Consider the following 18,029-nt stretch of genomic DNA (forward strand, 5'->3'; position numbering starts at 1 on the left):
AGAGTGGCTTGCTAACTAGAGGGGGAGTTAATGTGTCTGGGAACCAGAGGGGTGAATTAATATTTATTGGAAACAAACATTAAAAACAGTTTAAGAACCCCAATCAGAGTAACAGAAGTCAGGTCTAGCCTTAACCAGAAAAGATACAAGTGCATAGCTAGTAAGTAAAGGGGCTCTCTTCAGGAGGAACCTGCTTTTATGGGTTAACACTACGACCATTTCTCACTCTTCCACTGGCTCACTAGGAGATCCTGAGCCAGTCCCATAACTTCTTCGTGCCTCAGACCTCCTAACCCACCTTCATTGGTAGAGTGAAAATATTTGCCTCCTAGGGGATGCTGCTAGGTTTAGCTTGTAAAGCGCATGGAGCCACTCAGACACAAAGCTATGGAAGAACGGTGTATCGCCTGGTTTTTCAAATCTCAAGTTTCCCATTTCCCCAGGCAACAGCTGATGACCTCACTATCCCCAGAGCAATGTTAAGAATTGCAGCTCCCTTATCTGCAAGAGTGATGGCAGCAAATAGCACGGACGAAAGGGCACAACCCTGAACTCTGGTCTCGTTATGGTGGCAAAGCCTCTCATAGCACACCTTTAGCATCTGAACCAATAGTAGTTCTCACAAACCAAAGCAACAAGGAATCAAATTGCCCAGTTCCGTGTAAAAAAAATAGTTTTATATTTCTACAACTTTCATTCCAAAGCTCTTTTGAGACCGTTTATAGGATTCATCTACCCATCACGGAAATTCAGCCACTTCCAGGCAGCTATTTAACAGCACAGTACAGTTAAGAAAGGAAGCAAAGAATACTGTATTGAAACTACTGGGGAACGGTGTAACACTGTAGTTAGCCAGGTTGGGATTTGACCAGAGAGTTATTTAACACAACTCTTACAAAAGGCCCAGAGGATCTTTAACCACCAAAGCAGGTTAGGTCATGTGTTTTGTTACCTCAGTCTCCAGCAACAGTGCCCCTAGCATCACCGTGGAACACTGAGCCAGTAGTATTCTTATTCATGTGTTTTCCTTGGCAGTCTACCATCCCAATAAAATAATAATAATTAAAAACTACTACTAATAGCTTGCACCAGCTAAGGTCTCACCAACGAAGCAGTCAGACAGGATTCTTATCTAACACATCTGGAGGTGAGGGGGCTGCAGACCACACAAGCTTAATGACAGCAGCTTTCATCTCTTTACCTTGGCATCTGTTCCCATGACCAGGTCCTTCAGCTCAATGATCTTGTCATTTATAGATGACCGATACCGCTTCTCAATGATGTTATGGGTCGTCCTCCTCTCTCCTTCTTTGGGCGGTTCCAGCTGTTTGACCCCACCAGGCACCTGTTTGAGGGGCATCTTTTCCTGTCCCATCATCATGGGCATCGTGGTCAAAATGGTCCCATTGCTGCCAACCAAGGTCTAAAAAGGCAGAGAACAAACAGCATTAAGAGTAACAGCCAAGTTACACACGATATATGTGCCACATGAGAAAAAGGAGTCTGAAAAACCAAGTGTGGAATCAGGAAATAAAAGGGTTACACAGACCCAGGAAATACACCCCCTCACCTCAGTACACACTCCATCCCCAAGTCAAGGATAAGACACATTAGTAGAGCAATGCCATCGGCCATGCCAATATCTGTATGGAGAGAAAGTACTTCATTCTCCAGGATTGCTGACCTAAGACTTTTCACCAGTGTTGAATCACTTTCATTTGAACATGTGAAAAACAAACCCAGGATCCTGCTGGCTCCCAAAATCCTTTGTACTAACCAATGGCTCTCCAAAGCTACCTTTATACAATGAGAAATAAAGCTCTTTGAGAATCCCTTTGTGGGGGAAGTGAAAAAACGCATAATTCCACCAGCTAACAAGTATGGCCCAAGGCTTCTATTTTACTACCCCTTCAAAACTTTGTGCTGCTTGGCCAGATGGTCTTTTGCAAGCTAGGATAGCAACTCCTTTTTTTAAAAAGGAGCCAATATTTTGACAATTCTATTTACAGTTTGCTCACAACTACCCAATAAAACCAGCTACCGTGCCAGAGCAAGCCAATGGTTAATCTAGGCTTGTAAATTTGTCTCCAACTGTAGATGCTTTGGGAGAAAAAGAAACCCTCTCATCATGAACCAGTCTATGCAATACTAGAACCTTTCCAGGAGATTTTCTTTTTGAGTCAGTGATCTGTTTATGCCATGAAGCATGCCTGACAGTTCCTGTAATCGCTATTACAAGTTAAGTGTCACTGAGGATGCTGTTCATATAGACACCTGTTTTTGAAATTTACCATGCCATCTGCCTGAATAATATCTAGTAGTAGCAAGTTTCACAGAGTATGCATTAAGGTTTCTTTGAGCTATTTTAAGTTTGCTACCTTGTAATTATGAGTGCTCTCCTGTTCCAATGAGCTTTAAAATGGCAGTGGATTATTAGGTCATGTTCCTCTCCAGCTAATGCAGCAAAAAGGTAAACAGGAGTCTACCCTTGGTCTTTGCTCTCTGGTCAGCAGATACTGCCAAAAATGCACAAACTGCATATGTAGCCTTGGTGGAAGAGAGAGGCTATTTCTCATCTCGGGCATGACCAGGGCAGCACTCTAACTCCCTCCCATTGTCACTCATGGAGAGCACTAACAAACACTTAAAAGAGAGGCAACAACTTAGAGGAAAGGTTCATACCGGTACCTGCAGTGCCGTTGTCTGAATAGGGGTGGTCAGTGTAGTGAGGGCCGGATTATGAACTGCAGCCATAACTGGATTACCATCTGCCTTCAGAGTTGTCAAGACAAGAGAATCTGTCTTTATGATCTGAGGCTGGACCAGGACCTAGGGGTTACAGAATATGGGAACACAGCAGGTGAGCATCAGGAAATACATCTCCGTCTCCAGTAACCACAAACTTGTCACATAACAGACCTATCCGACTGCATGAAGAGTTGGTAGGTAGCAAAAGCCTGGGATCTGGAAACCCTATTTCCCTCACCCCACACCACCAGGACTTTCTCTGAATGTCAGAAGTCAGCGCAAACTCCACAATGAGACAACCTGTATGCAAGGCTGGAAGATGGGAAAGGAAGAAACAATACGGCCACTGGTTTTCAAGTCATGTCTATTTCTATGGGGAAATTAACATGCAAAAATAAAAGGGTGGGTGTAAGTCTCCCCTCTGCAGTGGTTGCACCTATAACTGGCTCCCTTGAGAACATACCCTATTTTACTGGGGTGAGCACTCTGGCAGCCGTTCAAATGCTGGTTTGAACACAGCATTTCTGGCGGTATTATAGACCACCAAGTCAGGAGGATGCGATGGTGGTGGTGAACAAACAGAAATATCCAAAACACAAGCCTGATAGTAATGGAGGTCTTTTCCAATATATGTCTGGGTAGTTAAAAGCAATACAGCAACACACAAAATCTCTAGTAAGTTCCTGGAACATACTGAGAACAACTTTTTATTTCAGAAAGTGGAGGACATAACAGGGGCAGCCATTTTAGATTTGATTCTCGGCAACAGGGAGGGTTTGATTGTGGAGCTAAAGGTGGAAGGCAATATGGGTGAAAAGTGATCATGAAATGAGAGATTCATGAGTCTAAGGAAAGGAAGGAATGAGAGCAGCAGAACAAGGACAATGGACTTGAAAGAAGCAGATTTTAATAAACTCAGAACTGGTAGGTAAGGTCCCATGGGAAGACAATCTAAGGGAAAAGGAGTTCAAGTGATATGGCAGTTTCTTAAGGAGACAATATTAAAGTCACAACTGCCAACTATCCCAATGCAAAGGAAAGATAGGAAGAATAGTGAGAGGCCAATATGGTCCACCAGGAGCTCTTTAATTTCCTGAAAAATCAAAAAGAAATCCTAAAAAATGTGGAAACGTGGACAAAGTGCTAAGGAAGAGTACAAAGAAAGTACAGGCATGTAGAGACAAAATCAGAACGGTCAAGGCACGAAATGAATTCCACTAGCAAGGAACATAAAAGGCAGTAAGAAGAGGTTCTTCAGACACAGTAGGAGCAAGAGACAAAGGAAAACGTAGGTCGTCTTCTTAGCAGGGAAGGAGAGCTAATAAGTGATGACATCAAGAAAGCTGAGGAGTTTAATGCCTATTTTGCTTCAGTCTTCACTAAAAAGTTAATGGTGAACAGATACTCAACATAATATTGACAACAAGGGGGAAGGAAAGCAAGCCAAAATAGGGAAAGAACCGGCTCAAGAATATTTAGACAAGTTAGATGTATTCAGTCAGCAGGGCCTGATGAAATTCATCCTACGGTCCTTAAGGAACTAGTTGAATCAATTTCTGAACAGTTACCAACCATCTCCAAGAATTCATGGAGTATGAGTGAGATCCCAGCGGACTGGAGAAGGATAAACATAGTACCTATCATTAAAAAGAGGAACAAAGAGGTCTTGGGGAATTATAGACCAGTCAGCCTAACTGATACCTGGCAAGATATAGAATAAATTATTAAACAATCCTTGTGTAAGCATCTAAAGGATAATAGGTTTATAAGTATACCCAGCATGGATTTGTTAAGAACAAATCATGCCAAACCAACCTAATTTCCTTCTTTGACAGGGTTACTGGACTAAGAGATAGGGGAAAGCTATAGACATGGTATAGCTTGATTTTAGTAAGGCATTTGACACAGTCCAATATTACATTCTCATGAGCAAACTAGGGAAAATTACTCTAATGTGGGTGCACAACTGGTTGCAAGACTGTACTCAGAGAGTAGTTATCAACCATTTGGTGTCAAAATAAAGAGGTGTACCTAGTGGGGTCCCACAGGGGTCAGTCCTGAGTCCAATACAATTCAATATTTTCAATGAATGACTTGGATAATGGTGTAGAAAGTACACTTATAAAATCTGCAGATGACACCAAGGTGGGAATGGCTGCAAGCGTTTTTGGCATACAGGATTAGAATTCAAAACAACCATGACAAATTAGATAATTGTTTTGAAATCAACAAGATGAAATTCAATAAAAACAAGTGCAAATTATTACATTGAGGAAGGAAAAAAAATCAAATGCACAACTACAGAATAGGGAACAACTAGCTGGGTGGTAGGACTTCTGATAGGATCTGGACGGTATAATGGATCAAATAATGGAATCGGAGTCAATGTGGTGCACTTGTGAAAAAGTCTAATAGCATTTGGTAACTGTTCTGCTCTACTTGGCAGTGGTGAGGTCTCAGCTGGAGTACTGCATCCAGCTCTGGGTGCCATACTTTAGGAAAGATGTGGACAAAGTCCAGAGGAGAGCAACAAAAATGATAAACGGCTTAGAAAACTTGACCTATGAGGAAAGGTTCAAAAACTGGGCATGTTTAGTCTTGAGAAAAGATGACTGAGGAGATCCTGATAACAGCCTTCAAGTAAGTTAAGTGCTGTTATAAAGAGGATGGTGGTCAATTGTTCTCCATGCCCTCTGAAAGTAGGACAAGAAGTAATGGGCTTAATCTGCAGCAAGAGAGATTTACATTAGATACTAAGAAAAACTTTCTAACTATAAGGATAATTAAGCTCTGTAATAGGCTTCCAAGGGAGGTTGTGGATTCCCCATCATGGGAAGTTTTTAAGAACAGGTTGTACAGACACCTGTCCAGGATGGTCTAGATGTACTTGGTCCTGCAGGGGGCTGGACTCAATGACCTCAGGAGGTCTCTTCCAGCCCTACATTTCTAGGATTCCATCATTCTTACCTATGGCCTGAGAATTAAGGTCAGGTTTTACCTCATTTGGCTGAAATAATCAGTTAACCCAAACTTCACTCGAATTGAAGCCAACAGTAAAGGCTGGTTACCCTTTACCCTAAAATATTCTTCCTTGCTTTTCCATTTTTGCAGCTACTTCACCATTCCTGATCCTAGGTGGGACAATAAGTGGCATGATACTGTTTTGCTTAACCTCAGTAATCTCTTTCATACAGAGTGTATACCCTACGGTGAAGCACTTCACATAATAGCAAAGGGAGAAAACAGATCCCTTTACTCTTGTGGGTATATTTTCAGAAGAGATTTGATAAGAGATGAAGCAGCAGAGAAATACTGGATGATGTTCCATATGGCAGACGTTCACAGTGGAAAATGCTCTAATAGCTGCATCGGTGAAATTCTAACAGGAACAGAAGAAGCACACAGGTTATTGGCAGCCTAACCAAAAGTAGGAACAATTAGAAATCTACCATAGAAGACTGCTAGCATGAGATTTCCAGTTTGGTTTGGCTGACCAAAGCAACTTAGACACACAGGATAACGTGCAACTATGCAGCCAAACTTTTGATGCTTAGTCAAACAGAAACTTGTGAAGTTTGCCCAGTGCTACATCTAATCGTGCTATGTGACATGACAGATATTCATAGAATATCAGGATTGGAAGGGACCTCAGGAGGTCATCTAGTCCAACCCCCTGCTCAAAGGAAGACCAATCCCCAACTAAATCATCCCAGCCAGGGCTTTGTCAAACCTGATCTTAAAAACCTCTAAGGAAGGAGATTCCACCACCTCCCTAGGTAACCCATTCCAGTGCTTCACCACCCTCCTAGTGAAAAAGTTTTTCCCAATATCCAACCTAAACCTCCCCCACTGCAACTTGAGACCATTACTCCTTATTCTGTCATCTGGTACCACTGAGAACAGTCTAGATCCATCCTCTTTGGAACCCCCTTTCAGGTAGTTGAAAGCAGCTATCAAATCCCCCCTCATTCTTCTCTTCTGCAGACTAAACAATCCCAGTTCCCTCAGCCTTTCCTCATAAGTCATGTGCTCCAGCCCCCTAATCATTTTTGTTGCTCTCCGCTGGACTCTTTCCAATTTTTCCACATCCTTCTTGTAGTGTGGGGCCCAAAACTGGACACAGTACTCCAGATGAGGCCTCACCAATGTCAAATAGAGGGGAATGATCACATCCTTTGATCTGCTGGCAACGCCCCTACTTATACAGCCCAAAATGCCGTTAGCCTTCTTGGCAACAAGGGCATACTGTTGAATCATATCCAGCTTCTTGTCCACTGTAACCCCTAGGTCCTTTTCTGCAGAACTGCTGCCTAGCCACTCGGTTCCTAGTCTGTAGCAGTGCACTTAGGACGAAAGAATCCTATGCAGGACTCTGCACTTGTCCTTGTTGAACCTCATCAGGTTTCTTTTGGCCCAATCCTCTAATTTGTCTAGGTCCCTCTGTATCCGATCCCTACCCTCCAGCGTATCTACCACTCCTCCCAGTTTAGTGTCATCTGCAAACTTGCTGAGGGTGAAGTCCAAAACATTCCAAGTGGTATGTTCACAATGAGGAGCTCTTTTGCCTGGGTTAAATAAAGCAAGATGCTTTTGGAAGGTAGAAAGATTTGTTAGAATCACTTTCCACACCCAACAACTCAGGATCCCAGAGTAAGCCCAGCATCAAACAAGCAACTAAGCTTCAGCCAGCCCCACCCGCCACACCCCATTCCTGGATCAGTCAGCAACCAAGCCTGCTCCTGCATTATCCTCCCTGATGGATCCTGGGGAGTTCTGCAAATTGTGCCCTCTACACTGCATTTGCTGAGGGCACTAGGCACACCCTTCTTTGCATATTCCATATTTTTACTTACTGGAACTTGCTGGACCTGAGGAGCAGCTACTGTCTGGACTGTGGCAGGGGTTAGTGTTTGGATGGTGCCATTGGCAGCCTGTGTGAACACTCTCTGAGCCTGCACAGTCTGCACCTGCTGCTGGATGGTGACTGGCTGAACTTGGGAGGACGTCACCAGGCTCTGAACCTGAGGCTGAAGCACTGAAAAGGAGAAAAAGATGTGAGGGATAGCACAGCAGAGAGGCTCTCAGTCTGGGGGTTGTGAGTGACACCCAAGAAGATTGTAAATGGCTGAGTAGGTAACTCATAGCACCACCACTACCTTGTGAACTACCATACAAATTCCCTTGATGGCACTGGGCCTAGCACATAAGAATCTGGGATGCACTGGGAACCAGCTGAATGGCAAGAGCATGGGAGGAAGAGGTTGGGCACCCTTTTATCTGCTGAACGTTTTAATTATATCAGAGTCTCTGGCCCGGCCTTCCCTACTATGCTGCCATTAGTACTCCCTGTGACTTATCCCTTGCATCAGCTCTTAGCACCTGAAATGAGAACAATCTGATGCCTAAGCAATAGAGAACTATGATGACTGACCTTAATGAGAGCTCATTATTTTTATTAGTTTAGCCCCTTGGGGCAGGGGCTTTTTGTTCTGTGTTTGTACAGCACCTAGCTCAGGGGAGTCCTGGTCCATGACGAGGGCTCCCAGGCACTAAGGTAAGATGATTTCCAATTAAACCTTCTGGGAAGTGCCCCTACTCAGCAAAAGCATTAACTGAGTACCTGAACCCTCATACCACATGCCTTAGTCCCTTATTTTATTGCCCTGGATGCACAGTCACAGCGGGAAGACGGCTCAACCTTCTAGTGGCAAAACATACTGCCATGTGGGAGAGAATGAGAGTTCAGGTCCTGGGTTTATCCTTTGCTCCCACAGCTAGAAGCACTACAAAAGTAAACTGTGACAATTTCTAACACACCATCTACAAAGCCCCCCCAAGAAGCCAATGCAAAGGATTGTGGGGCCACGTTTGAGGCGAGCAAGTGTAGATGAGTCACAAGTACATCATACGAAAAGAGTAAGAAACCCATACACTAGAGTTTTCCTGTCTTGCCCATTGAATCGGAGTGAAAGTACACTTCATCTAGACTGAAACTCTTCATGCAGTACCAGTGATTTCTCAAAGACCAGGTCATAAATTAGAATTATTGGGCAAACAGCATCCTCTAGAGCCATCATGCCAAAGTTTGCTTTGAAAAGTAGCTTTTTTTCCATGCCTACAATACCAAAAAAAAAAAAAGTGTTCTGAGCCCCCAGGCGCTACCTTGAAAACTCGTGGCTGCATTCTGGTAGATCAGCGGTTGCTGAATGAACCTGGTCTGGGGAGCAGAGCTGAAAGTTGGAGTAATCATCACCGTTTGCTGTTGGAGCTGGGGCTGGAGCTGGGGACGAGGCTGAAGGAGGGGTGCAGACCGCTGAGGGGCAGGTGCTGTTGCCTGGGGCACTTTGACTTGCACAGCCTGGAGCTGGGGAGAGGCAGCGGTGGATGGGAAGGACTGCAGCTGTGCCTGGCTGTATGAGCTCTGCAGTGGATGGTCCAAGGTTCCACCACTGCTACCTCCACCACTGCTCTGGAAGGTGCCACATAACTGCTCTGAAAACAGATCCGGAAACTCCCCGACCTGGTTGCTGACGAACTGCAGCATCTCTGAAAAGAATAAGAAAAATTTTTAAGTGCTATCCTCATGCTGCTCCATTCCTCCACCATCATTAGGTCAGGACTCAGAAGGTTATGTGAGCGTGGGAGGGAGGGAGCAGAGGTTCAGGATGATCCGGGACTGGAATAGGAGAGGCTACATGACACACACTTAGTAGTAGTTGCAGACAGCAAGGGGTCACATCTGGAACAGTGGTGGGGAGGAGGTTGCTACGGTCAGGAGTGAGATGCGGAAGAGCTGCATGAGAAGAGTCTGCAACAGCACCTACCCATGCTGAGTCTGATGGCAGCCTGTTCCGCAACTCCCACGCAAACAAGAATTAATAAAGCCATCTCCAAAACGAGCGCAGACATTACAAACCCCACATTTTAACACAGCTGCCTTCCAAGACAATCAGATGTCACATAGGAACAAGACAATTGCAGAGCCCCACCCAACAATTACTCCCCCACCAAGCTTTTAGGGAAGCGTAAGGAATAAATGGTAGCTGTCTCAATAAGCACCTCAGAAGTGGGGAAATTTGGACAAGAATTCAGCTTAAGTTAAAGTTTAAACCTAAGGGAAAGACAAAAACCTAGCGGAACCATCATCCTACAGGGCTTTGGTGAGAGGAAGCAATGCCCACATTTAGTTCTTAGATTGATTTTTTTTTTTTTTAAAGGTGTTTATTTAAAAAATAAACATGCCTCATGATCTCCTGCAATATATGTCCCTTCTAACCAGGCTAGAGTTCCACAGCAACCATTAATCTAATGCAAGCATTGATCCATTAACAATGAAAACAAAGAATAAGACATTAGAAATGAAAGCATCGCTGCTCCCTAAAAGGATCTAACCTAGAGATCCTTCCATTTTATCCTGCAGAGTGCAACAAGCCCATAAGGCTGCCTTGGTGGCTAGGTAGGGGTGTAGGGGAAAAAAGAGCTTTTCATAAGAGGTTGGCTCAGTTTGTACAGACACAGCAGAAGAGCTCTTAATACTCCACATTTATACAAGACTTCACTCCAAAATGCCACGTACATATTAACTAATTAATTTTCACAGCCTCCATGGCAGAAAAGCAAGTAAATATTATCCAGCATCTTTGAATCCTCTATGCCTTTTACCATATTAATCTTTCTCACTTTTCTCACTTCTACCCAATGGGCATATCAGTAAATTGATGGGATAAATCCCCAAGAGTGAGGATAATCTATTTTAAAGAAAAAAACTGTCAAGTCTGGGAGGCCCAAATGAATTCTTTTCCCCCCCTCTCAGCCTAGTTATACACTGAGAATAAGTTGATGTTACTTTGGCTGCAAGAGGCCCAATAATTTACTTTCCATCTGCACATCAGCTATCTGAGGGAAACAGCTACCAGATGGTGCAAAAGACTAATAAAACTAACTGCGGTTTTGGCCCGATGAATGAAGGACATACATTTTTATGCAGCATCCAATGAACCTGTCACAAAATACTATTGAAGCACGTAGGAAAATGTCAAGAGAATTAAACGTTTGTAAATAAGGATAACATCTACAGCAGTGCTAACGTGGATAAAATGACAAAAGATATTTATCCGCATAACCTGTCAAACTGATCACCCACTGGGGTCAGGAATAAAATACCCACCATGCTTATCACTGTAGTCTTACACAAGGCTTTTCAGTTTCCTCTGAAGAATCCATCAGTGGCTATTATTAGAGGCAGAAAACAGGTCTAAATTGGACAAGGTTTTGTTCTGGCACAGTAGTTCCTATTTAGGAGCTGATTTTCAATTATTTTGTATTAAAGAGCATTTATTCACAATTCTGAAGTTACTGACTTGGAATCTTAGGAGGGTTTTTTTTTTTTTTTTTTTTTTTAATATATTGCTTCATCAACAAGTCAAATCCCACTTTTATCAGTAACCGAGTGTTGTTTAACCTGAATCTGACCAAAAAGTCAAACGAAAAAGCCCCAAAGGATGAATTTCAGGACATTAGGATGCATATGGAACACATTTTCCAAAAACTATATAGCTTTACTAGCAAAAGTACAATGAGAATAAAATACAAAGAACTGTAAGAAACACAAATCCAGATGACAACTCTCCTTCCTAAAACCTATTTGCCAAAGCAAAGAATGAGAGAGGAAACCTGCAAAATAACCACGCAAACTGCATAAGCCAGAAAATAAGATTTCAGGAATATGGAAGGCTGCCAACAGCTAGCAACTAAATGATGAACCTATTATTTTGCAAAAAGATTATATATGCCCTTATGTGTTTGAAAGGAGTGAACCACTAAAGAGGAACAAGACAAGTTACTACAGAACACAGTTCTAGGCAACCCAGTACCAGTAAAATGTCAACAAAATGTTGTGACATTGAGTCCAACTATGATTTAATACCACACTCACATCAGTGAAGAAGCTGAGCTCTTTACCAATTAAACAATTATATTTGAATTATATTTCTCTCTCCTCCTTGGATGGTGACTGGAATTTGGTTTTTCTATTTAAATAAATAGAAGTTTATTTTTAAAAATAAATCTGTCAATTTCAAATTTAATTTTAAATAACCTATTCAAATGATTTCTATTAAATACAAAAAAGTAACATTAAACAGCCCCTTTGCTGCCAAGTTTTAAAGAAAGTCAAACCACTGAGCTCGTGGAAATCAGTGGCTAAACACTTAGAACCACTCATCAAAAGGGCTTTAAACTAGGAATTTGGGGGAGACGGTTGGGAGATGTCCAGTTAATCTCCACGCCAGATTCAAACACTGAAAAGGAGGGTGAAGAGATAAGCACAGATGTAGGTAGGGGTAAGGGATTAGACATAAGAAGGAGGGGGAGGATGGACAGTACGGGGTCCGTACCAAATTGCATAACTAATGGGAGAAAGGATAAACACCATACAGTAAGATGTTTATACACCAATGCAAGAAGCCTAGGTAACAAAATGGAGGAATTGGAGCTCCTGGTCCATGATATGAAACCGGATATCGTAGGAATAACCGAAACGTGGTGGAACGATAGTCATGACTGGAGTACAGGTATGGAAGGGTATGTGCTGTTTAGGAATGACCGGAACAAAGGTAAAGGTGGGGGAGTGGCATTGTATGTCAATAATGAGGTAAACTGTAAAGAAATAATAACTGATGGAATGGATAAGACAGAGTCTGTCTGGGCAATAATCACACTGGGTAAAAGAACTACTAGAGCCTCCCCTGGGATAGTGCTTGGGGTGTGCTATAGACCGCCGGGATCTAGCCTGGAAGCGGACAGAGAACTATTTAATGTTTTTAAGGAAGTAAAAACTAATAAGAACTGTGTAATCATGGGGGACTTCAACTTCCCAGATATAGACTGGGGAACAAATGCTAGTAACAATAATAGGGCTCAGATGTTCCTAGACATGCTAGCAGATGAATTCCTTCATCAAGTAGTAGCTGAACCGACGAGGGGGGATGCAATTCTAGATTTGGTGCTGGTGAGTAGTGAGGACCTCGTTGAGGAAATGGTTGTAGGGGACAACCTTGGCTCGAGTGACCATGAGCTAATTCAGTTCAAACTAAATGGAAGGATTAACAGAATTAAAACTGTGACTAAGGTTTACGATTTCAAAAAGGCCAACTTTAATAAATTAAGGCAACTACTTAGGGAAGTGGATTGGGCTAACATATTTAGGGATCTAAAGGCAGATGGCGCCTGGGATTATTTCAAGTTGAAGTTGCATGAGCTGTCCGAGGCCTGTATCCCAAGAAAGGGAAAACGGTTAGTAGGCAGGAGATTTAGACCTAGCTGGATGACCGAGCGTCTCAAAGGGGCGATTAAGAAAAACAGAAAGCATACAAAGAATGGAAGAGGGGAGGGATCAGCAAGGAAACCTACCTTATTGAGGTCAGAGCATGTAGAGATGCAGTGAGAAAGGCCAAAAGCCGTGTAGAGTTGGACCTTGCGAGGGGAATTAAAACCAATAGTAAGAGGTTTTACAGCCATATTAATAGGAAGAAAACAAAGAAAGAGGAAGTGGGACCGCTGAAGAATGTACATGGAGTGGAGATTAAGGATAATCTAGGCATGGCACAATATCTAAATGAATATTTTGCATCAGTCTTTAATAAGGCTAATGAAGGGCTTAGGAATAGAGGCAGCAGGACAGAGGGGAATAAAGGAGGGGGGGTTGACATTACCGTATCAGAGGTGGAAGCCAAACTTGAACAGCTAAACGGGACTAAATCTTCATCCTAGAATATTGAAGGAACTGGCGCGAGAAATTGCAAGCCCCTTAGCGATAATTTTTAATGAATCTGTAAACTCGGGGGTGGTACCGTTGGACTGGAAAATAGCTAATGTGGTTCCTATTTTCAAGAAAGGGAAAAAAAGTGACCCGGGTAACTACAGGCCTGTTAGTTTAACATCTGTAGTATGCAAGGTCTTGGAAAAAATTTTGAAGGAGAAAGTAGTTAAGGACCTTGAGGTGAATGGCAATTGGGACAAATTACAGCATGGGTTTACGAAAGGCAGATCGTGCCAAACCAACCTGATCTCCTTCTTTGAGAAAGTAACAGACTTTCTAGATAAAGGAAATGCGGTGGATCTAATATACCTTGATTTTAGTAAAGCGTTTGATACGGTACCGCATGAGGAATTATTGGTTAAATTGGAAAAGATGGGGACCGATATGAAAATCCAGAGGTGGATAAAGAACTGGTTAAAGGGGAGACTGCAGCGGGTAGTACTGAAAGGTGAACTGTCAGGTTGGAAGGAGGTCACCAGTGGGGTTCCTCAAGGTTCGGTTTTGGGTCCGATTTTATTTAATCTATTTATTACTGACCTCGGAACCAAATGTAGGAGTGGGCTGATAAAGTTTGCGGATGACACAAAGTTGGGAGGTATTGCCAATTCGGAGAAGGATCGGGATATCCTGCAGGGAGACTTGGATGACCTTGTAAATTGGAGTAATAGTAATAGGATGAAATTTAATAGTGAGAAGTGTAAGGTGATGCATTTAGGGATGACTAACAAGAATTTTAGTTATAAGCTGGGGACGCATCGGTTGGAAGTGACGGAGGAGGAGAAGGACCTCGGAGTCCTGGTTGACCGCAGGATGACTATGAGTCGGCAATGTGACGTGGCCATGAAAAAAGCTAATGCGGTCTTGGGATGCATTAGGCGAGGTATTTCTAGTAGGGACAAGGAGGTGCTGCTTCCGTTATACAAGGCGCTGGTGAGACCTCATTTGGAGTACTGTGTGCAGTTCTGGTCTCCTATGTTTAAAAAGGATGAACTCAAACTGGAACGGGTACAGAGAAGGGCCACTAGGATGATCCGAGGAATGGAAAACCTTTCCTATGAAAGGAGACTCGAGGAGCTCGGTTTGTTTAGCCTAACCAAAAGAAGGCTGAGGGGGGATACGATTGCTCTCTTTAAATATATCAGAGGGATAAATACCAGGGAGGGAGAGGAATTATTTCAGCTCAGTACTAATGTGGACACGAGAACAAATGGATATAAACTGGCTGTGGGGAAGTTTAGGCTTGAAATCAGACGAAGGTTTCTAACCATCAGAGGGGTGAAATTTTGGAACAGCCTTCCGAGGGAAACGGTGGGGGCGAAAGACCTCTCTGGCTTTAAGATTAGGCTAGATAAGTTTATGGAGGGAATGGTTTGATGGGATAACGTGATTTTAGTCAATTAGGCAATAACGTGACATCGCTGGTAAAATGAGGGTCCGGCTGGAGAATCTTGCCTGTATGCTCGGGGTTCTACTGATCGCCATATTTGGGGTCGGGAAGGAATTTTCCTCCAGGGTAGATTGGCAGAGGCCCTGGAGGTTTTTCGCCTTCCTCCGCAGCATGGGGCAGGGGTCCCAAGCTGGAGGATTCTCTGCGACTTGAAGTCTTTAAATCACGATCTGGAGACTTCAACAGCTGAGTTAAGGGAAAGTGGGTGGGTCAGCTTTTGTGGCCTGCATCATGCGGGAGGTCAGACTAGATGACCATAATGGTCCCTTCTGACCTTAAAGTCTATGAGTCTATGAGAACCACAATTTGTTGAAGGAAGAAAGGCTTCCCTTCCCTCCCTCCATGATAAGCTTCTCCTTTGCTTTGAACTGCACTTAATCATGAGTGCAACCAGAACATCTGACTGCAGACTGATTAGAAACTGCATCTTGCCTCAGTGTCCAATAAGTTGCATCCCATGCAGCTCCTCAGGGGGACCATATATTATTTATACTCACATGGAGTAACACTAAATCTTCAGTGTACATCACAACCATTAATTACTGTAATTAAACCTTATCACAATCTTGTAAGGTAAGAATATGATCCCCATTTTACAGACTGGGAAGCAGAGAGAAATAACTGATTTGCCCAAGGCTACACTGCAAATCAGTTGCAGTTATTACTCAAGGACATCTGACTCAAGCCTGTGTTGCACCCATTAGACATCCACTGACTCAGCCACATGCACCCAAGGGCACAACTGGTGAGCAAAGCAAGAAAAGGCCATTAGCCCAAGAGCAGGCCAGGTTGGCAAATCTCCACTGTCTTCTGCAGGTCAGTTTTCATTTTCAGCCCCTGGGGAGTCAACAAGAGCTGTCTGTCAAGCAGTAAGTAATTAGCTCTCATTTGTTCAAGCTAAGTTTTTGGTTGCCCCGGGTTGCTGGAAAGTAGATTCCCCTCCTCTGTGGCACTGCCCCACCACCCGAGTTCTCTACAAACATGAAGAGTATAAACAGTAAGGAAGAGATGGAAATGTTTAGAGTGATCCAAAGAGATGTAACAAGGAGCAACAGGATGAAACCGAACAAAGGGAAAACTTCTCTAACAGTAAGGTACATGATCTGTAGAATAACCTCTCATAGCAATTAGTGGAAGTCTAATCACTTGAGTCATTTGAAACTGACTTTGAAAAAGCCCTGGGGAATATGCTGTTGGAAACAGCCAAGCCTTGATTTTAGCAAGGGTGGTGCTGGGAGAAAGATGATGTGACTTAATTGGGCTCTTCCATCACTAATTTCTTTGATTCTAAGAAAGATATTTTTAATCCCTATTACTGCAGGGTAGTACTGGCAAGAAGCTAAAAGCAAGAACTAGAAAAAGGGATGGGACCTACTAGACCTGGGACTGAGCACCTGTCCTAGACTGAAAGGGCACTATTCTAATATCTTTCATATAGGTTCCTATACCACAATCACCACCAGGGTATCTAAGCGCCACCCACAGTGAGTCAGTCTCTCTAAAAACGTTTAAAAAAAAAAAAAAAAACAATGGGTACAAGTTAAACAGGATTGTTCATCAAGTGACAGGACTGCTCCCACACATCAAAGTAACAGCATTTTTAGATAGAGTTCCACATTGTAAACTCTTAAATACGTGTCTTAAACTGACAGAGTGGTATACATGCTGCTCTGAGACACAGTCTACACACCCATAATACAACAATGTAGTCAGTAGGGGTACAGGAAGGACGCAAGCAGGCACACCTTCATCCCCTAAGCAAGTCCCCTGAGACTAACAGAAAGCAGGTTTCTAGGGTGCAGCTACCATGCTAGCCATATCATGTCAGTACTGTTTCACAGGGAGGCACACAAGATGCTGCAGGCACATCATGGGAAGACCAGTGAATAGGACACACATGTTGCATGCCTGCCTGGGGTGGGATGGGGACAGTTTCACCACACATGACTCAGATTTATAACAGGCAGACATTCCTAGGTGGGCACATAAATGTTGTCTAGGCAGGCACATGTATCCAGGACTGCAGGGGTGGCCTCACATCACACACATATCATAAGAGGAAGTGACATATCTAAAGGAGAAAGTTTTACCACACACACTGCAAGTCTACTGAATGATTTTGCCCCTCTAGATACTGTGCAGGTGATCACAGGCTTGCCACATGTACATCACACCTATGCTACACACCCCAGAATGGATGGGCACAGAATGGCCACATGTGCATTAGTGAACCCCACACATTTCATTCTCCTGCCAGCTACTCTGTAGAGGAAGACACAGGCTTAAGCTGCCACACACATCACTCTCATCAGAGAAAGGGGGGGCCACAAGCTGGCCATACATCCACTACATACTTTAGAGGGGAGTGGGCAAAACTTGAAATCACACATGCTGAGGCCACCACCAGAAGCAACCACAGCCCAATCACACATCAGCACCTCTCTCCACACACGATAGTGCCCCCTGGTATGCCCCCCAGTGAGGTGGGCACAGCCTGGGCATATGTCAGTGCCCCCCCATGCACCTACCACGTAAGAACATAAGAGATGCCATGCTGGGTCAGACCAATGATCCATCTAGACCAGTAGCCTGTCTTCTGACAGTGGCCAGTACCAGAGCACCAAGAGACACATCCAGAACAATTATGGAGTGATCCACCCATCATCCAGTCCCAGCTTCTGGCAGTCAGAGGTTTAGGGTCACCCAATGCATGGGGTTACATCCCTGTCCATCCTACCTAATAGCCACTGATGGACCTATCCTCCATTAACTTTAGTTCTTTTTTAAACCTCCTTACACTTTTGGCCTTCACAACATCCCCTGGCAATGAGTTCCACAAGTGATTTATGCAGTGTGTGCACCCACCCCCAGGCACACTCCAGAGGGGTGGGCACAGCCCAGACTCCCCAATGTCAGTGCCCCCAGGTACCCCCAGACGGGCAGACATAGCCAGGGCTTCCCTAGGTCAGTACCCCCAGGCACCCCCCAGAGGGGCGGGCACCGCCCGGACTCCCT

At 43.8% G+C, this 18,029-nt stretch overlaps 1 protein-coding gene across 1 annotated transcript in view; it reads right to left on the minus strand.

Moving 5' to 3' along the window:
- SREBF2 (sterol regulatory element binding transcription factor 2) overlaps positions 1–18,029 on the minus strand; it is a 39,034-nt gene that overhangs the window by 20,899 nt on the left and 106 nt on the right. The window contains exons 2-5 of the mRNA XM_065411756.1: positions 8,911–9,294; positions 7,602–7,783; positions 2,683–2,829; positions 1,202–1,423 (exon numbers count right to left, since the gene is read on the minus strand). Of these exons, the coding sequence (XP_065267828.1) occupies positions 1,202–1,423; positions 2,683–2,829; positions 7,602–7,783; positions 8,911–9,294 (935 nt within the window). The remainder of the gene's footprint in view (positions 1–1,201; positions 1,424–2,682; positions 2,830–7,601; positions 7,784–8,910; positions 9,295–18,029) is intronic.

The sequence above is a fragment of the Emys orbicularis genome, chromosome 1 (assembly GCF_028017835.1).
Source record: "Emys orbicularis isolate rEmyOrb1 chromosome 1, rEmyOrb1.hap1, whole genome shotgun sequence".
Taxonomy (NCBI): Eukaryota; Metazoa; Chordata; order Testudines; family Emydidae; genus Emys; species Emys orbicularis.